This window comes from Ambystoma mexicanum, chromosome 2p, assembly GCF_040938575.1.
Source record: "Ambystoma mexicanum isolate Mex_15411 chromosome 2p, UKY_AmexF1_1, whole genome shotgun sequence".
NCBI lineage: Eukaryota > Metazoa > Chordata > Amphibia > Caudata > Ambystomatidae > Ambystoma > Ambystoma mexicanum.
In genome coordinates, this window is record NC_090923.1 from 317,618,535 (window position 1) to 317,644,773 (window position 26,239).

The 26,239-nt window shown below is 45.4% G+C and overlaps 1 protein-coding gene across 1 annotated transcript in view; it reads right to left on the reverse strand.

Moving 5' to 3' along the window:
- SELENOK (selenoprotein K) overlaps positions 1-18,599 on the reverse strand; it is a 77,625-nt gene extending 59,026 nt beyond the window's left edge. The window contains exon 1 of the mRNA XM_069643637.1: positions 18,480-18,599. Coding sequence (XP_069499738.1) covers positions 18,480-18,498 — 19 coding nt within the window. The 5' untranslated portion in view covers positions 18,499-18,599. The remainder of the gene's footprint in view (positions 1-18,479) is intronic.
- Between the last annotated feature and the right edge of the window lie 7,640 nt (positions 18,600-26,239).

Here is a 26,239-nt window from a genome sequence, read left to right on the forward strand (position 1 = left end):
GATACTCGAATAATTTCTTTGCAATGGGATGGATCAGTGGCAACATGGAATGTGAAAGGGTTGAATTGCCCAATTAAGAGGAAAAAAGTGTTGTCTAGACTTTGAGGGAGAGGATTGATGTGATTTTTCTTCATGAAACTCATCTTGTGGAGGGTGCGGAGAAGCTTCTTACTAATTCAGGATACACAAAAGTGTGGCTGAACTGCTTCTCTTCTAAGTCGAGGGGTGTGGGTTTTTGATTCGGAGGGGATTGGGCACAAGTGTGGAAGGGGTGGCGATGGATGATGAGGGTCGTGTGATTCTGGTCGATTTGAAATATGAAGATAGGGTTATTACTATTGGTTTCGTTTATGGCCCATGTGTCTGTGGTAATTTTTTTGATTCTCTGACTAAGCTGTTGAGTGGTATGAAAGGGTAACTTATTGTCTTAGGAGGGGATTTTAATTGTGTTCTAGATTATAAAATTTGATAGGTCTTCAAAATGTAATTTTACTGGCCAGAGGTCTAGTAAGGAATTTCAAGAACTTATTGAAAAGTTTGACCCAATTGATTCTTGGAGGACTTTGCATCAAGGGAAAAGGTGTTTCTTTTTATTCTCCTGCTCACGACTCGTTTTCCAGGCTTGATCATGTGTTAATCTCCGACACTTTAGTTGAAACTGTGGTGAGGCTAAAATCTGAACGATTCCTCTCTGCCCATTTATTAGTTAAAGTCAAACTACATTTTGAGACGAGATTCTGGTAGATGGAGATTAAAACCTTTCATTTTCACTAAGATCCTGACTTATAGACTTGATAAACATATAGGTGCTCTGATAGATAGTACCCAGTTTTATGAAACAGCGCTTTGGGTACGATAACATTAGAACCAGCCCTCTAGATAAGCCGCATATCTATCCTTTTTACGCATGCAATTATGGCCAATATGGATGGTTAAATTTCCTACTGCGTACCGTGTACGCTTTATGTATTCATAAAAAAAAAAAAACACTTTCCACCACTAGATGGCAGTGTAGTGTTTATGTCATCAGCGGCATGGCAAGCATGGAGCAGGGACAATTCTTTTTTTTTTTTAAATACAGCATGGTTGAAGGAGCGAGTGGAACCATTTATACAGTGCACATTATAGTGTAAATTGTCCCTTTGTTCTTTAGAAGCATCTAATGGCGCTTTCCTTCAGGCTCTGCGTTATTTACTTTCAATGCAGCAAAGTATATTTTATAAAAAATTTAGTTTAATTGGCTTGAATCATCTAAACTATCCCACATGTGAACCAGTAAACTGTATTGGCAATGTCCACTGTCGGAAACCTGCCCAAAGTGCCAAGATGCGATTCAGTTGACTGCTGGGCTATAGAAGTCTTTTAATACTAGTGCTTGCGTTCAGTGTTTTCTTTGCTCTTGTGAATATGTGTGGACCCTTCCGAGACACTCACGCCGTCAGAACATAAATGGGATTTACCCTCCCATGCAATCACACCCTGCACATACTAAGGCACAGCGGATTAAACACACAGTACATGCAGCTTGTGGTTGCGGCTGAATCCTAAAACTACGGAATAAAATCAATGCCAGCTCTTCGAAGAGGAGGGACAATTCTTGGGGAGTGTGGCATGTGACACACCCTCCTGTCCTCTCCAGTTCTAGAAAATGAGCAGATGGGCGTGTGCCAATTTTGTGTAATTCCGAATGTAAAGGGTGAATGTTTTGTTTGACCACTGATGTGATGCAGTAGTTCTATTGTTTGCTGACGACAAATAATTCAAGGTACCCACGGATTCTCGTTGGCTGTACCTCCCACAACTAAATCTCACCTCACCTGCCCACGTCAGTGGTTCATTCCACAGCGTCCAAGCCATGCTTCAGTTCTGATCAAGCAGCAGCAAAACTGTCCTTAAATGGATTTTTAAATAAAACTGAGTTGTTGAATTAACCATAACCACTGGCATTTCAGTGTGCAACTTGGAAGGCCAGTATTTGTATCCTGTCTGACATTATAAAAGGGATGAGCATATGCATTATGGGGGCTGGGAGGTGCAAGTTGAACTAGTCTGAGAAGTACAGGGGACCCCTACATATTTCGACCTTAGTGGGCCACTTCGGTTGGTGGGTTTTACTGTGTTTGTTCCAGACGCAAAATGCTCCATGATTTACTTAAGTGTCCCTGACCTGTCATCAGCCCCAGGTTTCATTTTAGATATTGGCCTTGCTGGTCCAGGCAGGGTTGAGGGTATAAGACCGTCATTTACAGATATTTCTTTAAAAAAAATCTGCAACTTTTTTTCATTAAACCCAAGAAAATCATGAATTCCAAGCAGGCAACGGCCCCAGCGCGAGGCCGGGACTGGGCACCTTGCCAGGAGGCCCATGGACTGGGGAACTGCAGTCATGGTGGCTGGTCATTATTCGGCATTGCAAGGGAGATAGCTCAGTGGGTTCAGCGGAAGACTGAAGCCGCTGAACAGATTTGGACCCATCCTGCAAGCCATAGATTTGAATTTGCAAGACTTGTTTAGCATTTCATCCTGCCCAAGTTTGTAAAAGGAGTACCATTGCGATGGATAACAGTCGTACCTATTTCGTAGGATCTAGTGACTGTTTGTCACCCACTGGTGGGTCACAAAGCGGTCCACACTCAACTCTGGCAATGCACCCCGCTGCCGATTGGCAGCACGTCCTGCATCCATGGGTTACTGAAACCCACACAAAGCTCTGAAAGTGCACCCCATCCTGTGCTTCTCCATCTCCAGGAGGCACCCTGTATAACACTTTCCTGTTCTTCTCTTCCAGTGCCCGCGCCACACACAGTTTTGCTTGCAAAAGTAATGAGAATAGTCATTACCAATATTTGTGTTCTGATATAGCTCCCCGTGGCTCGTTCCGCTGCTCCTAAGCGCTGCAATAATAGAGGTTACTACCCAATCGAATGGTACCCAATTCACTTGGTTTCTGCCCATCACAGAAGGTAGAACTACATATGGATGGGTGAAGGCAACGATCCGAGAGTGCAGACGACTTGCGCACTAACTGCACTGGGGGTTTCTCTGCACTGGGGCATCTTTGCAGCAAGGGTTAGGCTTGAGGGCCAGTGGCACAGCTGTTGCTTAGTCTCGGTAAGCGATGGACAGCTTGCTAGAGGCTAGAACTGGGGTGCATGACCCGTGCATCGGTGGAGTGATGGATGCACTGGCAGAGCTGGGCTGTGTGTGATCCGAGCTCTTGCGTGCCCGTCTCGGAGTAAGGTTCCTTCATGATTTGGTAAATGATACAGTTCTTTGTCAAATTCCTCAAGCTCCTAAGCACATACTAATCAATACCACTATGTTAACCCACTTCCCACTCTTGGTACTACATTTATCGAACTGGGAGGGGGGTGAGGGGAGGGGTCAGGGATAGTAGAACCTTGTTGGTGCACAGCAAGAGTACTGGAGTAGCAGATGAGGTTTCTAAATCAGCACTGAAAAGGCGCCAAGAAGCAGTTACTGGGCATCAGTGCGCCTTGTTAACACAAGCAACCTCAACCCATGCCAGGGGCGCTTTGAGACTTGAGTGATAGTCCATGCTAGGAAAGCGGGTGTGTAGTGGGTAACCTTCTGGTACATCGGTGAGACAACCAGGTACTTGAGGGGCGGGTGGGCACTGGCAGAGTGTGGCTTCCTTTGGCATGACTCAGTTTTTCTGTACCCTGGCATGACAGGCGGGGAGTTCGGCTCCTAATCCTGCTGCCATGCCCCCTTGTCATCAAATCTTAAATAGTCTGCTTTCAAGGCACAGTATGTTGCGACGTGCAATAAGCAGCGCAAAATGTGCAGGCATCATTCTTTGCAACACGCTAACAGGGACAGTACCTGTCAAAGTGCTGCTTTTGCAAAGAATTATGCTTTTTAATTTGGCATGAGGGAGTTTAGACGTAGCTGCAATGTCAGCTGCGTCCAAACGTCCCTCGCGCCAGAAAGGCACCTGCGCCGAAATGGGTGTGCCAAATCGGCCGCGAACCGGCCTGTGTTGAAACGGTGGCACCAAAAGAGGGCGTACCGTAGCAAGTGAGCAACACAATAAAGCATGCACCCTTACCTACCCTAAGCAATGTCTATCGCGTTGTTTGTAATACCATTGAAGTTATTAGCGCCTCCGAAATGTTGTTGCTCTATTTCAGTTTCATTCAAAAGACTTCACTCTGGGCAACGTCCACATGCTGGCACTGCCCATCCGTTCCCACCCAGAGTTTATCACAGAGACAAACTGGAAATGTACTTGAAAGCAATAGTTGACATTTCCTAAATTTGCGGCTTGACTTGAAAATCAAACTTTGTAGACTTCTTAGAATACGTTTACTATCCTTTATGTTTGTGTTAGATGGCTACGGTTCCTCAAATGGATTTTATGATTTGGTGGTAGGGTGACAACATTGTCAAGATATGAAACCCAGGGCAGGCCACCAACATAAAAGTAGCACTGCAATTTGACAGTGGCTGTCATGACAGAACTTTAGCAGTTGGGCGAGGAATACAACACATTCCCCTGGATGTAAACTGCGCCGATTTGTAGTTACTGTAAGCATGTTAAAAACTTTTGCTTTGATTGCTATGAAACCAATTCTCAAGCAGCCTCTGTGGCACAATCAGTCAATTCATGTGACAGGTGTTCAACCTCACCATGGGACGTAAGAGACCTAGTTTAAGTGTTCATTTTAATGTAAAACTACCAAGCTATTCTAATGTTTATTTAATTTTGACTGTTATGTGGACTTGTTGGTAAATGAGCATTGTGCATCGAGATGAGAAGATTTACTCTTCCAGCAGTGACAGCTGGGATGCTGGCAGTGGTCACCAGCACCAAAACCAGTATAGGGCTTTTAAACAATAATGAAAACAAGCTTGTGGGGCAGATGGCCCAATTCCGGGACGTCTGGTCACCCTACTTGGGGGTGGGCACACCACAGCTGTGTATGTGTTGGATACGTTTTACTCTCTTGCAGAGGAGAAAACTCATTTTTACTCTCTTGAAATTGCATTTACTCTCCAATTTGAAAAAGCATGCGTAAAATGCTCCCACCTCAAAATCTTATCTGGAGCACTGATTAGAACGCTATTAGAAGTTTTGAATCTTTCTGGTGCAGAAGCTGCAAATGTACTTTTTATTTTTTTTTATGCGAAAAGGCTTTCGACGGTGTAAACTGGACCTTCTTGAATTTTACGCTGATGAAGATGGGTTTTGGTCCATTGTTCATTAACGCTGTTGGGGCATTACAATTAGATATTAGTGCTAGGGTTTGGGTGAATGGGTTATTGTCAGCTTCCTTCAAATTATTCAAAAAAGGTACTCATCAAGGATGTCCTTTATCGCCCTACCTTTTTACTTGGCTTTGGAACCGTTTTTGCTTTATATTCGACAGTCTCAGAACCTTTCAGGATTTAGGATGGGAGAAAATGAGATTAAGGTGTTGGCTTATGCTGATGATGTTACAATCATCCTTGGTAATTCTGAAATGGGTGGTGATATACTTCAAGATATGGTTGAGGAGGTGGGTAAACTCTCAGGGTATAGGATTAATTGGGGGGGGGGGGGGAAAAACTATAGTTTTCCCGGTCTGTGACACTCCTGTACGTGATCAATTGTTAAATTGGAATTGTAAATGGGAAAATAGTTCTGTGAAATATCTGGTGGGTATATCTCACTAGAGATATGAAGAGGATGGTCGAGTTCAATGTTGATAAAGTCATTGAAACCCTTCGGAAGTACATTCGTAAATGGGAAAGGCTACCATTGATAGTTTGGGCTAAAGCTAATGCCATCAAGATGGTACGCTTGCCTAAGGTGTTATACATTATTCAGTCTCTTCCATTAAGATTTTCTAAAAAAAACTCTTGGTTGGATAGATAAAGTATTTCAGGAATTTTTATGGGGTGCTAAGAAAAGGCCCAATATATCTAATGATCCGGGGGACTTCTGAAGGTGGTTTTTGATATCCCATCCTTGAGAATTATTTCAATGGCTTTCTTTTAAAGAAATCGTCTGTTTATTTCTCTATGAATAGTCCTGCGGTTCCGCTTTGGGCTCGAATTGAAGAAAAGAGACCTTTCCATATTGGAAGTTTATACTCTATATCGTAGGTTGCCTAGGCAAGTGGCTAAATTGCAATCTGTAATGGTCACTAAAGATGCCATTATCTCTCTGATTACCGGTGGTGGACAAGGATTATATTTATATGAGGAAGGTGCCATCTGGCAGAATCCGGGTTTGCAGATTAATAATCGGATGTGATGGAGAAGCTGGATTAATAAGGGCATTTTACTGTTACAAGATATCTGGTATGATGGGGGTATGAAGTCTTTTGAGGATTTGAAGGTTATGTTCGATTTGCATCAAAAGGAACTACAGAGCTATAATTTGTTGGCTGTTTTAATGATGGAGAGGAGTCAGATGATTGATCTGCCTCTATTGCAGAGACCTGAGAGGTGTGATTTTATCTCCATTGTTCCTCATGGGGTGTCTAGTTTTTTAAAAACTCGTTCCGACTGAAAATCATTTCCTAGTATTATGGGATAAATTGAGATGTACATGGTCTGAGGAACTTGGAGAGGTTATACCTTTGAATGATGGGAAAGTATGTGGCAGATTCCTTTTAAGGCGAAGGCTGATTTGAATTTGCGCTTTATTCACCAGAAGACTTTAGGGCGTCTTTTTGGACTCCTGATAGGATGTTTAAATTGGGACTTGGTGATACTGACAGGCGCTGGGGTTGTTTGAGAGAGAAGGGTACTATGTTACACATGTTATCTGATTGTGAAAAGGTAGTGGGGTTTTGGAAAGAAGTTTTGGATAGGGTTGATTTGGTGTGTGAGATTGCTTTTCCTAGAAACCCATTAGCGGTGATATTGAAATGTTTGTGTGAGACATCTTGAATACCTGATGTGTTGGATTATTAAAGTCTTTCTAGTTGCTGTCAGACTGATATTACGAGTCTGGAAAACTAGAAAAAATCCATGTGTAGATGATTGGTTAGTTAATTGCAAAGTCTTTCTCGTTTCGAGAAACTGAAATTGAGTAGATTACACAAAGAGGAAATTTACAATGAACAATGGAGTAAATTCAATGAGTTTTATTGCTGATGCTCTGTCAGAATGTGTTATTTTTTTTGGGGCAGTGGGTGGTGGATGTTTGTGGTGTCTGATGTTTTATTTTTGTTAGTTAAGTGTAAAAGTGCTGTTTAGGATAATTGATTAGTGGTGAATTGGCAATTAAGGTTTGTAGAGTTTTTTTTCCTCTCACTGTATTTGCCTTGATTTAGTTATCACATTTGATATGCTCTATTTGTTCAATTTTTGATCGTCTGTTCTGAATTGTACTTATTTTTGAATAACCTAAATAAAGAGTTTAAAATAAAAAATAAAAAAATCTCACAACATGGCAAGTGCCCTTAATCTCCACAATTTAATATGTATGAATACATATTTGAGCACTCAATTGTAACGCAAATCAGATGAGACTAATCAGAAGTCTGCAATTCCTGTGCAGAGGTAGTTTCTTCATTTACTCGGAACATTTCAGCTAAAAATATTCCATGTTACGGGCGTCATAGGAATTATGATTGGCATGCTTTATCTGATTTTCACATCTCTGGAATTCACAAGGAGAGCCACATCACATTCTCATGAATACCTCTCGTTGTGTTTATCTCACAAAAATCGTTTTGGTATAATCAGAAGAGGTTAACTGTTACCTTTCCTAAAAGCCTGGAATGACTATTGTCCAATTTACAAGATAAAATGCATTTCTCTTATTGAAAAGCTATTGCAGCTCCACCACTCATTTGCTGAGACCCCACTTTTTTAAATTTAAAGTTTCACTTCTGCTCTGTTCAGGCATGGCGTCAGTAGAGGGATCTGCGTTTACATTAGCTCAGCCCTTCAAGAGCTAATGGCCCAGAGGTCACCAGTGCGGCCAGAACAGATCCAATCTTCTCTGATTTGCCCTGCCTTACCCATCCAAGAGTACCTTATTTCTTGTATTTTTAAGACAGTGTTGATTGATGAAGACAGTCCTTAGTGTCATCAGGACAGTAAAGGGGGTGCGGGGGGGGGGGGGGGAATGAATGCTGGGGTCAGTTTCACTTCTGACGGCTGAACTTCATGCACCCAGCCGCAAATTGCCTTTAAACTCACATTTTACTTTTAAATAAAAAGTGCTTTTTCAGCCAAAGTTATGATATATGCCTAGTATCTGTACCAGAGGCTTTTCTGGGCTGTTTGAGCTCCTCTGTACCCGAAGCGCACTGCTCTGACGCGGCAACCAACCCAAAATGGCCACCCTACGATCTGGTTTACCACGTTGCTAAGCAACGTGCTCCAATTCTGTAGAGCGTATCCGCCGGAAGGTGGAAGCCGGCCCTCTTGTGGGCAGGCCCGCGAGAGGCAAGGCTGTTTGCCCCTGCTGCCACCATAACATCAGCACCTCTGGAGAGGGCAGGAGCCCATCTCCCACCTTGCCTGCAGCCACAATCCAGTGTAGGATTATCCCCCCGTGCCAGACCGCATCAACACTGCAGAAGACCATCGTGCACTGGGTGAGCACGATCCTCTGTGTGCTTTTTCTGCCAAAGGTATTATATATGCCTGGTATCTGTACAATAGGCATTTCTGGGCTGTTTGAGCTCCTCTGTGCCCGAGGTGCACTGCTCCGACGCGGCGACCATCCCAAAATGGCCGCCCTACAATCTTGTTTATCACGTTGCTAAGCAACGTGCTCTACTTCTGTAGAGCGTATCCGCCGGTAGGCGGAAGACGGCCCTCTCGTGGGAAAGCCCGCGAGAGGCAAGGCCCCGTTTGCCCCTGTTTGCGCATAGGCAACACTCCTCAACCCCTGAAGTCTGGTGGAACTGAACTCCTTCCTCACTCCTGCCCTGCATGAGCTGCGCTCAACAGCACTCACACTGCAACAGATACACTAAGCCGATTCCTGCCAAAAGGTAACCATGCCACTCGAAAGGTTCAATCCAAATGCATATTATAACACTGCAGAAACCCTGATCTAACTTTGTCTATGCCCACAAGGGCTTCTACCACCCATTACCGCCTACAAATGAGTGCTGCTGCTCAGGAATTACCCGATTGTTGTTGCTACCTAGCATTGTTTTTCTTGGTGCCCATTATTGCGATCACCCCTAGTATTGCCCACAACTGAGCACCGCTTCTCCTCAGCTGCTCATTACTGCGACTGTTGTCTAACATTGTTATTGCTGCCTATTATTGTGATCACCCCTAGTATTGCCTACAACTGATCACCGTCATGCTCTACTAGCATTAACTTGTCCCTTTACTACTGCAGTATTACCTATGCTCATGTTGTCACGCGCGACTAGCCTGACCCTGTGCTTTCGCCGTTACTTGGTACTGGTCTACCCCCACGCCACTGATGTCTCACTGTATTGATGCGACCATATGATAACTGTTGCCATATTGCTTACCTCTGCATTGTGCCTTTGCCTCACTGCCACCACTATGCAACTCTGGCTCACCTTTATCATGTTCCCATTCTGTATCATACAAAACAACGTACCCTGCAGCGGCAACAGCTACATAGCCTATAAAAATGGCTTAGCTAGATCTGCCTGTCCAAGGCATCACCCCATCGCCTGCCCTACACCCTTCTTGCCCACCACACCAGCCTTCCCTTTAAGCTACCAACATGCCCGTCCCACCTACAGTAGCGCCCATTCAGCTGACTCCCTAGCGTAAAGTAACATTGATAGTCCTAGCACATGCCCATCACGCCCAACTCCTGGTCGCAGCCCCATTAGATCTACTGTCCAAACAGACATGCACACCACCATTCCCAACTTGACCAAGCGTAACAGACTTGGCGCCAGAATTGTTCACAAAAATAGGAACCTTCCAGCCAACTCGCCCACCAAAACCAACAACCTGTATGCAATCCCTAACAACCCGAACCCACTCCCTATAAAAGCACTTCTAAATGTTAGATCCCTAGTCGCCCACTCCATAGAGACTGACGACATCATCCTGACTAATAACCTGGACTTCCTAGCAGTGACTGAAACCTGGCTGCACGACTCTGCGGGCCCATCTCTAACGTTAGCTATTCCTGACAACTATGCCATCCTCAGAGCAGACAGACCCAAAGCTCGTGGAGGTGGTGTAGCTATCATCTTCAAATCCTCTCTTGACATTAGACAAGCCATCTCCTCTTTGCGAAAATCATGTGAACACCTCACAGTCAAATTGCAAACCTCCCCCAACAGTACTATTACCTTGTATCTAATATACAGACCCCCAGGTCCACCTGGATCATTTGAAGATGATATCACATCCCTAGTAGCCGAAAGTTCTAAACCCTCAGCTCAAATCATCATCCTCGGGTTTAAGGATCCTCTTGACACCCCAGCTACTTCCCTGGCCACTGCACTATCGGAGCATGGCATCCTACAACTCTGCTCTCAACCCACCCATACGAAAGGTAGGACTCTCGATTGGATAGCTGCCCTCAACTGCAATATTACCCTCAAGGACCCTCTACCTCTTGTCTGGACGGATCACCATCTCCTTTTGCTAGATATCAATAACCTAGTGCCCAAAAAGACATTTATTGCACCGGCCTGCCCAACTAGGAATAAGAATAACATTACAGCTGAAGCCCTTATACCTTTGGTAGTCCCCATTCTGAACGCTCTACCAGCCACAGATGACTTAAACCTGCTAGTCAACACCTACAACAAATCCATGTCTAAAGCTATCGACATCATTGCCCCACTGAAAATGCGCAAAGGTAAACCAAAAGCTCACCTGAACTCTTGGTACACTCCTGAACTCAAACTTCTTAGACAACAAAAAAGTAAACTAGAAACACTGTGGAAAACAACTCCATCACCAGAAAATAGAACTAAGCTCACTAACATTACCGCTCTCTACAAAAATTAGATTATATGTGCTAAAAAAGAATCCTACAACTTTAGGATAACCCAGGCAGGCTCTAGCATGAGAGAATTATTGAATATGTAAAGGAACTTGAAAACCCTAATCCCCCCACAGATACCTGCACCAAGGATAAACCCTGGTGCACAGGCATCCAGAATGCCCTTGCCACCAAAATCATGGGGCTCCAAACCAAGATTGAAAACAAACAACAACTTACTTCTGTCTCAACATCCAGTCCAGCCTTACCATTGTCATCAACGCAGGCTTTACATTCAAAAAGGTAACTTGAAACCCTCGAACTGTAAAGGGGACAGCTGCCCCGCTCAGATCATAAAAGATGCAGCCAGGGATCTATCCCCCTTCATCATCAAACGAATAAACGTATCATTCACCAGCAATTCAATCCCAAGCAACTTGAAACAATCATGGGTTCTACCATTGTAAAAAAAAAAATTAAAAAAAAAAAAAAAAAACACTCGACCCGTGTACACCCACCAATTGTAGATCTATGACCACCGTCCCTTTCTCACTAAAAATCCTAGATAGAAATCCGAGATAGAGTGGCCTAAATACAAATTCAAGATTACCTAGAAACCAATGAACTATTAGGAATCCGTCAATCAGGCTTTCGTCTTCAACATGGAACAGAAACGGCCCTTGTTGATGTCAAAAGTCAGATCGACGAACTCAAAGATAAAGGTAGGGCTGCCATCCTTCTTCTCTTATACCTCTCTGCTGCTTTTGACCTGGTTGGCCACAAAATCCTTTGCAACCACCCGGCAGCACATTTCTCCCACTTTGCGGTCACATGGATCCAATCTTTCCTCGATAACAGGACAATACGTGTCTTCTCTCCACTAGCAGCGGCCCGCCCGATTCCCATCACCTGTGGTGTCCCACAAGGCTCCTGTGTTTCACCTACTTTGTATAACATTTTTACAAAGCCTCAATTCGACAAGCTGGACCATCTGGGGGTCACCTACACCAACTATGCAGATACTCCTAACTCTATCCGGTAACTACAACTCGGACGTCAGCCGGATTAACAAAGTCTTCACCATCATTCAGGCATGGATGGCCACACATGGCCTCTGCCTGAATGATGAGACTGGATTGCTCATTGTTGGATCCCCTAACACCATCCTGAAACTCAGCCCTAGCTATACCAACTTCACCATTGATGGTAATACTATTCCTATCACGCAAAGTGTAAAAACCCTTGGTTTCTATCTAGACACCAACACTAACCTCTCCAAACAAATCAACATTACCTCAGCCACTGCCTACACAGTAGGGATGTAACAGTATTACGGTATACCGTTAAAGATACCGTGAACCACTTAATTGAACAATAATAACCGTCACATTGTTTATACCGGTATACCGTTCATACCGTTAAGTGTGTTTTTCAATCTGATTTGGAAAGGCTGCAGTAAGCAAGTGCTGCGCAGTCTTGGTCTTGCACTGTTGGATGTGCCGTCTGCCAAGTAGTTTCAGTTGGAGCAGTTTTTAATGCCATTCCATAAACCACACGTGCCTGACACAAAGTCAATATGTTAGCAATAGGAAGAATAAATACAGTGTCAAGAAGGAAAAGTGTTTACTTTGGGTTGGCGGTTTGGGGTTTATATATTTATAATAGATAATGTTTTCTAAACATATGACAATGCGGGGTTTCCCTGGTTCCATCATTGAATTTACATATAATAAGTCACAGTGCGAAATGTACTCATCTCTGTGGGTATTCTCTGCTGCCATGCCAAAGTGCAACATGTCCGTGATTACTGAACACCTTTTGGCCTGCAAGTAAACTGAAGGCTGTAATGTAAAGAGAGAGTGCGTGTGTGTGTGTATGTGTGTATGCGCACAAGCGTATACTACCATCAGACTCCATTGATCTGTGGCATGCAGGTTATCAAGATAGCAACATGTTCATCTTCACCAGTAGCCAGTGGAGGGGCTAAAAGCCAAAATGAAGAATTAAGAAAAGCTATTCAGTTTGCTTTGCCAGTCGCAGCAGGGCTCCCCTCCGCCTCTCCTCTCCACACGTGTGTTTGGTGGAAGCAAGGGGTGGCATTTCAGTGGAAAGTATGTTGAAAAGCCCAATTCTGGCCCTGGGTGCCTGGTTTTGTTTGATGATAAATCTGACAATTTATGACCTTTTAGAAAATATTTGTTAAGATTAGTTAACTCCACCTGCTATACCGCGATAACCATGATATACCGTCATTTGGCAAGAAGGTTATTGTACCGTCATAAAACTAATACCGTGACACCCCTACTACACAGGTAAGCCGATTAGGGCCTGTAGACCTCTGCTATCCACTAACAGTTGCCTCCCTCTAGCCAGAGCACTTATACAATCCAAACTGGACTACTGCATTGTCTTATATGCAGGTGCAAACAAATCCGTAATCAACAAATTGCAGGTCCTCCAAAATAACGCACTGCGAGCTGCTCTTCCTAGGAGAGAACACATCTCTGCTATTAGAAAATCATGTAAATGGATCTAAAAACTATCTGCCTCACTTACAAAGCCCTAAATCACCTCGCCCCGCCTCATCTAACCAATAAATTTACCTTAAAACCTACCACCAGAATCACCAGATCCACCAACACACTAAGCCTGGTGGTGCCCAAATATGCCTGAAAAAGAGGCGGCAGTATCAGTTTCCCGGTTTTAGCCGCCCAACTTTGGAACACACTTCCACTGGACATCAAATCCATCTCTACCTTTCAACCATTTAGAACCCAGGTCATCACCTGGCTACTGAATAAAACACCACCACCTCAGGTCCTTCGAGACACTTCACATACACACCAGCACGAACCCACTACCACCTTACGTCCATTGACACAGGTTCGCTTCTTTGTGTACTTATTATAAATGTATTGCGACATATTACATTTCTGATTGCTATCTGTAACAATTGTATTTTTGTTGACTGTATAAATGTGTCACTTTTGCTCCAATGTATATACACCTTGTCCTGTAACCATATTCTTGAGCGCCCATATACACCTGGGTCTGGAGCGCTTTATAAATAAAATAAACAAACAAGCTCTTAGAAGGCACACAGTTTCAGCATATTTGTCCCTGGCATACAGCTGTTAAGTAAGAACATCATATTCACACAGTGGTTTTGGTGAACATTTTGGTTTGTAGATTGTCACTTGGAGGAAAAACCCCTAAAATGAATTCCGTTTCACTAGTCTGCTTGAAACACAATCTTGGCATGTTCCTTTCAGATTCTGTGCAACCCGTTTCATGGAAATATCGGTGCAGCTCTCCATAGATTTATTTACATGTTATGTCAATGTGTATTTTGCTTTCTTCATGAAAGGCAGTTCGCATCTTTATGTTCTTAGGCCCACTCTGATTCCTTTTTACATGGGTTCCATAGGCCTTGTGTCCCACATTATTTCAGTGCAGGCCTTTTATTTAGGGACATGCCCACCAATGACTCTGGCCTTTTGATTCATGGCATCTAGGGGCTATTTCACCCCACAAAGGAACTAAAGGCACGGTGTAGCGCCCTATTCTTTAACGGCCAGCAAGCCAGTGCTGTTTTGTCCTACTGAAAGCCTAAAAACAAATAATAAACACACCCTCGGAACTGCTTGCATATTACATGCAGATGGTTGACTTCTTTTATTGCTATCAAATATATTGAGAAACACTTTGTGTTGCCAAGAACCATAAGTGTATTTATACTGAACCCAATTTGAAGTGACTTGCTCAAATCAGTAAAACGGCTGTCAGCCAGGAAGTAACAAATATAGTAAAACGTGTTAAAAGATTTAGATACTATGTTTCGAGTTCAGGTAATAAACTGCGTTCTAACGGTACTGTAATGGCTTGGTGGGACCAAAGCTTTTAGAAAGACATAGACCACCACTTTCAACACTTCACGTTCATAAACATGGGGAAAAAAACGTGTGTCAAACATTAACGCACTATAGAAAGCAAAAGAGAACCAATAATTTACAAACGGTGGGTGGGGCATTACTAGAAAGCAATGCGTAGTTTACGTTTTTTTAAAATGCAATTTTCTTTTGTATGATGGAAAACTGCAATAAGCACACCAATCAACAAAACTAATTACAAACACAAACTGCCTTTCCAATAAAATGAAGCAGTTTTCCCATAAAGCAGTTTGATATGGTATTCAGACAGTTCTGATATCACTGCGTGCAAGGAATATAATCATACAATAATGTCACCAATACTAAATAGCTCTATTGCGGGGACCTAAGCACCATCTCCATCACATCCTTGCAATTATATATCCATAGCCAATGCCTTTGATAAGCTACACAAAATCTGGGTACTTTGGAGATGATAAAAGGTGTAATGCATTATGAATGAAATATTAGGACTAAAAGCATTATTTTCAACAAAGCCCGCTTAAGGGGTCTTCCTTGTATTCAATTACATGTTTGTAAAGCACATTAAATGCAGGAGAATCTTGACACAGAGGGACCAACTCAAAGTGTGCTTTTGGGAACAGCTACATTTGCATTGTCTTTCGGAACATTCAGCAACTGTCTACGTCTTGGATGTTCCCTGTGTGGGAGTAGCCAAGAAGCACATGCCCTTTAAGGTCCATCACCTCACATGTGCAGCAGGGGAACTGCTGGATGGGTGCTGGCATCAAATGCTTATTTAAAGCGCCCACAGGGCAACAGGGAGGGAGAATGTGGGAAAGAAAAGCAAATAGAACAATGAAAGATAGAGGCATACCTACTAGGCCTTGTTATGTTAAAGTTTTTCGTACCGAGGTACAGCGTAACCAACACCAAAAAGGCAACCCGGCGCTATGACTGAAAACACAAGTATCGCAGGAACAAGGAGACTAGAAGAGTAGAGTTTTCAAAGCTTTCCTAAAATGTAAATGAATCGGACAAGCACGAAGGGCATTCCACAACATGGCAGCTCTGACCAAAAAGGTACGGCCTCCAAGTCTTGCACGACGAACTCCAGGGACAGCCAAATTAGAGCGGTCAGCAGAGCGCAGTGTGCGGGCAGGAAAATAGGGTCGACATTTTTACTACAGATATCCAGACCAGCAGTATAGAAAACCCAATGCACCAAACAAAGATGTGAAAAGCACACACCTTGTGATCATTCAGAACGTGAAAGAGAGAACAAATGTGCTAGGTGTACCGAAGAGGGAAGTGCTAAAGAGTAACCAGCTGTTAAGTGACTTGGTGAGAATGGCCAGCTGACAAATATGTGAAGGCCTGTGGTGGCATAGGCCAGTGGGTGCCAAGGCAAATGCTGGGAGTGGGCGGAGGCCAAAGGCGATTGGGTGTAGGAGGCCAGGACACAACGGCCCTGGTCACCAATCTCAGCAACTGTGGAGTTTAGCAGAGATGGGAGGAGGGGGAAGGAAGAGGTGAAGGTTTTGAGGAGCTTCTGGAATTTGAGGAGATGCGGCTCAAGAAGAAAAGGAAAGGGGAGGCTGTACCAAAGGAGGGAGTCCACCGAAGAAAGATCAGACAACAGCTTGTTGTTTAGCGAAGTGTTTGACACACAGAGTTGGTGCCATAGGCACCTAAAGATCTGGAGGGAGAGTATTTAGTGAGAGCCAGTTGTAGATTAAAGAAAAGGATATTGCAATAGTCTAGACAATAAAACCAGAGCTCCAGAGAAATTGAGCTTCTGGGGGAAAGTGAGGAAAGGGAAGAGGAGTTGAAGATGACTCCAAGGTTCCTGGCTTCAGATAAAGAAGGGGGAAAAGCCTATAGAAGATGGCCAGAGTGAGGGAGAAGAAAGAGGGAGCAGGAGTCCCAATAGGAAGGATCTCAGTCTTACTGGCATTGAGGCAAAGATTGCTGGAAGTACACCAGGACTGGATGGCAGATAGGCAGTCAGGAATGATGAAGTAAGGAGAGGATCAGAGGGAAGTTTGAAGAAGAGTTGTGTGTCATCTGCATAACACTGGAAGTTGGGGGAGAAGGTGGAAAATGAGGTGTGCAAGCGGAGCAAGATAGGCGTTGAAGAGCCTGGGAGAAAAGTTGGGGAGCTGGGGGACAGCACAGGTGGAGATAGATGTGGGGGAGGAGAAAGAGCCCAGAATAACCTGGGAGGGACGGTCATTGAGGAAGGAGATCAGACAGTCCAGTGCCAGCTCCAAGATACATAGGGTATCGTGGAGCCATTTTAGGAGGATGGAGTGGTTGACTGTCTCAAATGCAGAGGAGAGATTGAATTGGAGTCAAGAGATGTGAGCAGTTCCCAACGGTTGTTCAGAAGAGCAGTTTCCGTGCCTCTGAATGCTCAGATTCCAGCGTGATGGTCGTGTAGGTAACCAACAAGTTCAGCGTGCAAGACCAGTTGGTGAAGACCAGCTTCTCCAAGAGGAATCGGGCGATTCATATGGGGTGGTAGTTGGCTGGACAAGACGGGTCTGCAGAAGGTTTTTACAGGAGGGGTTGCACAAGGGAGTGCTTGAGGGAGGAGGGGGAAAGATCCAGTAGCAAAAGAGTGGTTGCAGAAATCAGCAAGTGCAGGGGCAAGAGAGCCAATATTGTCCTTAAAAAGTTTCAGAGAAACTGGCAAGACCTGTTTGGAGGAGACCTTAATGGCACAGGCAACTCTGCTGACCTCATCAGGAGTGATAGGAGAGAAAGGCAGAAAGCGGATGGGAGACCATAGGAGGCAGGGGGAAAGGGACACGAGGGTGCTCATAATGTCCTGAGTTTTTGCAGTTAAGTGCATGGCCAGTGCATTGCAGAGGGTTTGGGAAGAGGTGAGGAGGAGACTGCAGAGGGGTTGTAGGGATCCCCCCCGGATGCCGTGATCACACGTGCCGACGGAGGGTCCTTTTATTGACACGCAGTCACAACACATTCTTAAAGGGGCGACACTAAACTAGGCACATCACGTGCATTTGGTCCAGCTGCCCGTGTCATGTCTTTCTATCCTACTTCAACCTCTCCCTTATTTCCACCTGCCTCAAGGCCTCCACTGTTCTGACTACTTATTTTAAGCACCCTAGAATAAACTCTTGCCGATCAAATATGCTTCATAGTTAATAAATGTGACCATTTACATGAAGAATGTCTTCTCAAAGTGTATAAAAGCCCCCTTTTCGCGACATACCATTTTAGTTGCCAAGTACGGGAGCACAGAGTTTTATCTGTGGTGAACGTTAGAATACCAAAACTCCGCATAATAGGGGCCGCGGTGTAAAAATATATGGCAGTAGCTGGCTGGGGGGGGGGGCGCGAAGAAGGGGGTGGTGCAGCAGAAGCATAGAGTGCTCAAAAATCTCTATTGTCTAGGGCCGTGACACTAGGTGCCACGCCTCACTGCTCTATTTTACGAGGCTCATAATAAATTGTCACCATGGTCTTCTAGTTATCTCATTTCCGCTGGGATGGTAGGGCTGTGAGGTACAGAAACGTACATTTGAGTTCTCTGGGATGTTGCTCGGTTGCTAGTCCCGGTAAGTCTGCAAATGGCATGTGGCTATCACCGGGATCGTGCTTGCGTCGCTTGACGCCAGAGCGGAGTAGTGTTGAACAGTCCAAGTACTCACCGTTAGCAATATACACCATCTTCCCAGCAGTGATGCCCTTCCACGCTGCACTTCCGCCTTTAACACCGCCCCTCTTACCTTTTCGGGGGCACTACTGTGACGTTAACGGGCGAAGACGGAGGTGGGCGCAGGCCATTGGTTAGCAGGTGGCGTTTTCGTCGTCACGATGGGCGGTGTTAAAACGTCACTTCCGTAAACAGAAAGCACTTCGAGGGTTGATGTTTGGCTGCAGAAGAAAGATACGTATGGTGTGTGTACTATGAGCGAGGAGTGGTTTGTTTAATTTGACTTTGAAAAGATTGGTGAGCAATGGAGTTATTACAATGTAAAGAAAGCGGGATATTTTATAGTCGAGTATAGTGTATAGGTTGATACTAGTTCCCATCCGAGAAACGGACCATCGGTTGTTAGGGCCATTTCTTAGATGGGAAATAGCTGCTTCAGTGTGAGTGGGCTAGTTCCCATTGGAGAAATGGCCCTTTTTTGCCCCCTAGTGGACACGTCCTGCATAATAATGGGAACTAGCCCACTCACATTGAGAAGGCTAGTTCCCATTAGAGAAATGTCCCTATTTGCCCCCAGTGGCCAAGTCCTGCATAATAATGGGAACTAGCCTACTCAAACTGAGATGGCTAGTTTCCATTAGAGAAATGGCCTTTTTTGCTCCCCTAGTGGCCAAGTCCTGGGCAAAAAGGTACATTTCTCTAATGGGAACTAGCCCACTCACACAGAGAAGACTAGTTCCCAATAGAGAAATGGCCCTTTTACACCTAGTGGCCAAGTCCTGCATAATAATGGGAACTAGCCCACTCACATTGAGAAGGCTAATTCCCATTAGAGAAATGGCCCTTTTTGCTCCCCTAGTGGCCAAGTCCTGCATAATAATGGGAACTAGCCCGCTCACACTGAGAAGGCTAGTTCCCATTAGAGAAATGTCCCTTTTTCCCCCAGTGGCCAAGTCCTGCATAATAACGGGAACTAGCCTACTCAAACTGAGATGGCTAGTTTCCATTAGAGAAATGGCCCTTTTTGCCCCTAGTGGCCAAGTCATGCTATTTCCCATTAGATAAACGGCCCTTTTTGACCCTAGTGGCCAGGTCCTGTATAATAATGGGAATTAGCCCACTCACACAGAGAAGGCTAGTTCCCATTAAAGAAATGGCCCTTATTGCTCCCCTAATGGCCTGCATAATCATGGGAACTAGCCCACTCACACTGAGAAGGCTAATTCCCATTAGAGAAATGACCCTTTTTGCCCCTTGTGGCGTATTACTGCATAATAATGGGAACTAACCCATTCACACTGAAGCAGCTATTTCACAAAACGGCCCTCAGACCTGCAGAGGCACAAAGGTCCTCTCATCTAATGGGAACTAGCCCATTCACGCTGAGCAGCTATTTCCCATTAGAGAAACGGCCCTCCGAACTGCAGAGGCAGAAAGGTCCTCTGGTCTAATGGGAACTAGCCCATTCACGCTGAGCAGCTATTTCCCATTAGAGAAACGGCCCTCCGAACTGCAGAGGCACAAAGGTCCTCTCGTCTAATGGGAACTAGCCCATTCACGCTGAAGCAGCTATTTCCCATTAGAGAAACGGCCCTTCCACCTGCAGAGGCACAAAGGTCCTCTCGTCTAATGGGAACTAGCCCATTCACACTGAAGCAGCTATTTCCCATTAGAGAAACGGCCCTCCGGCCTGCAGAGGCACAAAGGTCCTCTCGTCTAATAGGAACTAGCCCATTCACACTGAAGCAGCTATTTCCCATTAGAGAAACGGCCACCCGACCTGCAGAGGCACAAAGGTCCTCTCGTCTAATGGGAACTAGCCCATTCACACTGAAGCAGCTATTTCCCATTAGAGAAACGGCCCTCTGACCTGCAGAGGCAGAAAGGTCCTCTCGTCTAAAGGCAACTAGCCCATTCACACTGAAGCAGCTATTTCCCATTAGAGAAACGGCCCTCCGACCTGCAGAGGCAGAAAGGTCCTCTCGTCTAATGGGAACTAGCCCATTCACACTGAAGCAGGTATTTCCCATTAGAGAAACGCCCCTCGGACCATTAGAGAAACGGCCCTCCGACCTGGAGAGGCAGAAAGGTCCTCTCGGACCTGGAGAGGCAGAAAGGTCCTCTTGTCTAATGGGAACTAGCCCATTCACACTGAAGCAGCTATTTCCCATTAGAGAAACGGTCCTCTGAACTGCAGAGGCAGAAATGTTCTCTCGTCTAATGGGAACTAGCCCATTCACACTGAAGCAGCTATTTCTCATTAGAGAAACGGCCGTCTGACCTGCAGAGGCAGAAAGGTCCTCTCATCTAATGGGAACTAGCCCATTCACACTGAAGCAGCTATTTCCCATTAGAGAAATGGCCCTCTGACCTGCAGAGGCAGAAAGGTCCTCTCGTCTAATGGGAACTAGCCCATTCACACTGAAGCAGCTATTTCCCATTAGAGAAATGGCCTTCCGAACTGCAGAGGCACAAAGGTCCTCTCGTCTAATGGGAACTAGCCCATTCACACTGAAGCAGCTTTTTCCCATTAGAGAAACGGCCCTCAGACCGCCAGAGGCACAAAGGTCCTCTCGTCTAATGGGAACTAGCCCATTCACACTGAAGCAGCTATTTCCCATTAGAGAAACGGCCCTCCGACCTGGAGAGGCAGAAAGGTCCTCTCCGACCTGGAGAGGCAGAAAGGTCCTCTTGTCTAATGGGAACTAGCCCACTCACACTGAAGCAACTATTTCCCATTAGAGAAATGGCCCTCCAACGTTTCTGCCTCTCCAGGTCAGAGGGCCATTTCTCTAATGGGAAATAGCTGCTTAAGTGTGAGTGGGCTAGTTCCCATTAGACGAGGGGACCTCTTGATCTCCTGTTGATCATCAACTTGTGCAGAATGTACTCTTTCTGATAATGTTCAAAACAACACTCTATAGCCAACCCTCACAGTGCTGTAACAAACTCCTCAGTGGTCTCACAATATTTCTGTTGTCTGATGGCAAATTGATAACAAGCAAAAATGTTATTCCCCTTCACCTAATAATGCTTGTCCATCTTGGCTATGCATATATAAAACTGGTTGCCCATCTTGATGCATTCAGCTAGTTTTGAGAAATTGTTGTCCAGCCCGACCTCCAAAATGAAACAGTGCCTCTTTCTTTTTACTGAAATAATTAGGACCATATACTGCCAACATATACTTCTCAAATCTTTCTTTCCATTTAATAACCTAGGAATAACCCAATGACTGGTATATTTGCCATAATCTTTAAATTAGTTTCTGTTGCTTCCCTATTTTCGTGCTCTTGGTATTTCTCACCTTGTTCACAGGGACAAATGTCTGGAATCTCCCTTTTAAGGTGCAATGAAAAAAACCCTTTCAGAGTAACAGCCAATTGTGCTACTGCATTCTCCCTTCTTTATGTGTGCAAGTAATTCTTTCAGTCACTACACTGCATGTGAGACGGGCACAGCGTGAAGCACAGGGCCCACAGTGAAGGCCTTCAGCTTGTTACATAGCTAAGCAACAGGCATGTCAACTCCTTATCATGTCTAAAATTACCAGGTAACAACTTGCAACACTGGACAATGCGTCCTTGGATCACGTGTTCTGTCGTGTGCATGCACGGCTATGCTGCTAGGGTGCTTCATGTGTCTTCATAGGCTCCCGCACAGTCCAGATACTCCCCAATACATGCCTGAAGAGTGAGCCACTATTCGACTGTGCAACTAACCCTGTACCTGCTCAGCCAGGGCAACCACAATCTATGGCATGTGCAGGCACCTTGTCATTGCTGCAACTCATCACCAGTTAAGGAAGTGAACCAGAACACAGCCAGTATGTGTGACTTAATTTCTTTTAAATTCATCTTTATGCTGTAACAAATCTCTCTGTCCTCACCCTTACACCACCCACCGTGCAACTTGCCTTGCATTCTCTTCTCTAGTGTTCTCTGTTCGCATTCCACACCCATAACATTCCTAACACCGTAAGCAGCCCCCCTTTCTTCAAGAGGACTTTATTCCCATGGCCACTTTCCGTATTCTAATATTACTCAACTAGTGTTGTATTGCCAAGTGTGAATAGTTCAGTTAGTCCCCCTCTAGTGCTCTATATGAGCATGGGTTGACCCTCCTAGGATTGATGACGCATTGGCCCTATTAGGCATGAAGACTTGTTTGCTCTCCTTGCCAGAAAGACCATTTGTCTGTCCTGGACTTGAAGATGCGCTGGCACTCCTGGGCTTGAAGACAAAGATAGGCCCTTCCAGGGGCCAGAAACTGATAATGTGATGCATCGGCAGGACCAGAAACCGAAGAGAGGCCCACTCAGCTTGGTGTTGAGAGTTAAACCATGGTCAAGTTGGTTTACCCAGGGTACTACACTCGTCCTAGTCTTTCCACTACCCCTCTCTACTTTTGATGAGCTAGTTATTAGGTTAAGATGTACAACCGGGCGCCAGCCAGCATACTTATTAATGGACACAGGCCTTCTTCCACAGTATTTACCTTATTTTCAGGGTCCACCTTCTGCACTTCTTCCTTCCTCCACCTTCCTTTTCTTCCTCAGTACCTCTCCCAAAATGTTCCTCCATCAGTGGCCCTCATCTTCCTACACCGATTTTGTCTGTACCTTTTAAACTGTTCTCCAAGTAATTTCCTCCTTTCTCTTGTGTCTCACCTTCCATCTCTCCTTTACCCCTTGCCAGTTTTCCCCTCTCCACACTGCTCTCCCCTTTCCCTTCTTTTGACGCATCTTCACCATCCTCTCCCATCCACCTCAAGTCTTACTCTCCTTCCACCCCCTTCGCCTTCCTTCTTCCTATTTTACTCGGCTCTTTACTGCAACACTTGTTTGCAAACTCCCATACTAGGCCTTCTACCAAGTTCTCCCTGTATAGTCCTGCCCCTTTTGATACTGGAAAAGGAAGGGTGTTAATGAATGTGCCCAAGTCCTTGTGTGTACGTGACAAAGTGATTGGCTCTTCTGAGTAACTTAGCATCTTCGGATCTAGCGATTTGTATCAGTTATAAATTGTCAGCTGCCAACTTGAAATCAAGCAGCGCTGTCATGGTAGCCGCCTGACCTCCACCATGCTGCCTCCTGCAGGCAGCTGCACAATAACTCTGCCAACCTTGAACCTCATCGGCCAACTTCATTGCATACCCAAGCTCAAGTAGGTATTTTCCACAGTCCATCCTGCAGACTGTGTATTCAGATGTACTTTTAGTGGGATCAAAGACAATACCCTCAGATCTTTTGGCCTTCTAATGCAGAGTTGTTCATTCTTCAAAACTCTACCAGGTCTGGAATTACAGACTGGTACCTGGCAAAGGATAAAGTGGATTGGGTAGACGCCTTGGGAATACCTTATATGATGTTTATTATCTTTCCGAAGGTTCAGCACCCCCACCCCCACGGTCTCGTAGCTCCATTCCTATGTGTCCACCTAGAGACATGGTCAAAGTTCTCTCCTTTTTTTTATGCCGTCACTCAGCTCATTGTTGTACTCAATGTGTAATTCTTTTCATTGACAGTTTCATATTTTCAGTCATGTATTTTCCATGAAGGTATTTATATTGTTAAAGTAGGCTTTATTTTCATTTATTATATTACTAGAGTTATCAGTTCATGGTTTAAGATTTATTATAGCCATTTAATTGGATCAAAGTGATCATAGCCGTTGGCATAATTATGGATCTATGTGTTCAAATTGAACCTGAACTAGTTGATTTTTTTCCAAATGTTTTGTACCAAAGTTTTCTTAATGTCAGATTTTGGGGTAGGTCGCCCGCCACCATTTTACACAATCCAATATGGCATGACCCCAACCAACCATCTACCTTCGGTGGTTTAAAAAATGTAAAGAAAATGAGGGGAAGGGGCAGGGGATTTTCAACCAGTTGGGAGGCGGCGTGGGGGACAGTCAAGCAAAATCCATAAACCTATAATTATATGGTTAAATTGTGTTATGGTCACTGATAGTCTTAATAAAAATCGGCCCCTAGGAGCGAATGTGTTTTTACTGGGGTGTGAGGGTTACTAGACCACCAGGGATGGCTTGAAAGGGGGTGGTGATCAGAGCGTGATAGTTATGATTTGTTTTTGCTGGGCTGAACATAGGTAATTAATGTTTTTTGTTTTCTTTGCAGGTTTCTTTATGCAAGGAGCTCCAACGTTATTCGAGTAGGTTTTTATTCTTCGGGTTTGGGCAGCCTGGGAGGTATTTTGGTGGGCTGGGACACAAATGCAGGGTCAGGCCACACATTCCCCACATGCCAGCAGAACATTGGTGTTTCCCTGAGAGCGGCTTTCTCCCATGTGGGTTGACTGTCTGCAAGGCCAGGCTGCACCTCTGGCTGTGCTGCGTTACAGATATTGCCTCCGGGGAGGAATGGAGACCCTGCCAGGGCTCCCCAAAACTACAGCTGGACTTGGGGACAGTCAACCCACATGGGAGACAGCCACCCAAGGCCAGGGGCATCAACCCCACCTTCCTGGAGCTCTGGCTGCCCTGCATTACAGCTTCTCCCTCCGGGAAAGGAAAGGGACCCTGCCAGGGCTCCCTGGGACAGCCGCTGTGCTCGAGGACGGTAGACCCAAATGGGAAACGAATGCCCAAGGCCAGGGACAGCACCCCCAACCGTGCTGGAGCTCTGGCTGGGTTTCGTTACAGCTTCACCCTCTGGGAAGGACATGGACCCAGCCGAGGCTCCCTGGAACCCCTGCTGGGTTTGTGGACAGTCAAACCACACGAGGGACAGCCACCCAAAGCCAGGGACAGCACCCCTGACCATCCTGGAGCTATGGGTTAACTGCATTATACAATTTCTCTCCGTGAAGGGGACCCTGCCGGGCCCCCTTCGGCTGCCACTGCACTTGGGAATGGTAGACTCACATGGGAGACAGATGCCGAAGGCCGGGGACATCACCTCCAGCCGCCCTGGAGTTTTGGCTGGGCTGCATTACAGCTTTTCCCTTCATGGAGGTATTGGCACACTGCCAGGGCTCCCTGGTGGGGTAAAGCTGTAACAGAGGCCAGCCAGAGTTCCAAGATGGTTGGAGGTGATGTCCCCGGCCTTGGGCGGCTGTCTCCCATGTGGGTTGAACGTCCTGCAGTTCAGCAGCGGTTCCAGGAAGAGTCCCACTCCATTAGGAAAGGGGACCCTGTCAGGGCTCCCTGGGACAGCCGCTGCACTTTGGAGATGGTCACTCCATATAGGAGACAGCTGCCCAAGGCCAGGAACATTACCCCCAACTATCCTGGAGCTCTGGCTGGCCTGTTACAGCTTCTCCCTCCGGGAAAGGTTGGAGACCCTGCCGAGGCTCCCTGGGAGTGCAGCTGCGCTTCGGGATGGTGGACCTACATGGTAGAGTCGTCCAAGGCCAATCACCCCCGACCATCCTGGAACTCTGGCTAGGCAGAATTACATAATTCCCGCTCAGGGAACAGATGGAGACCCTGCTGGTGCTCCTTGAGACTGCCGTTGGACTTGGGGACGGTCAACACTTTCTTTTTCACCCATGTAAGTACACCCACACATGAGGTACTGTTTTCATCCAGACACCTGTGGGAAGGAAGGACATGTTTTGTTGGCGGTATGTTTCAGTAGTTTACAGGTTGGAAATGTCTGAAAATTGTGTTTTTTCCCCCCTAAATTTCAGACTTAGCCAGGCATTTGGGTAATAAACTCTAGGGCAATGTGCGCAAGTCAGACCTCTGTGGGTTCCTAAGGGAGTCTGCTCTCCTGAAACACTTGGGTTAC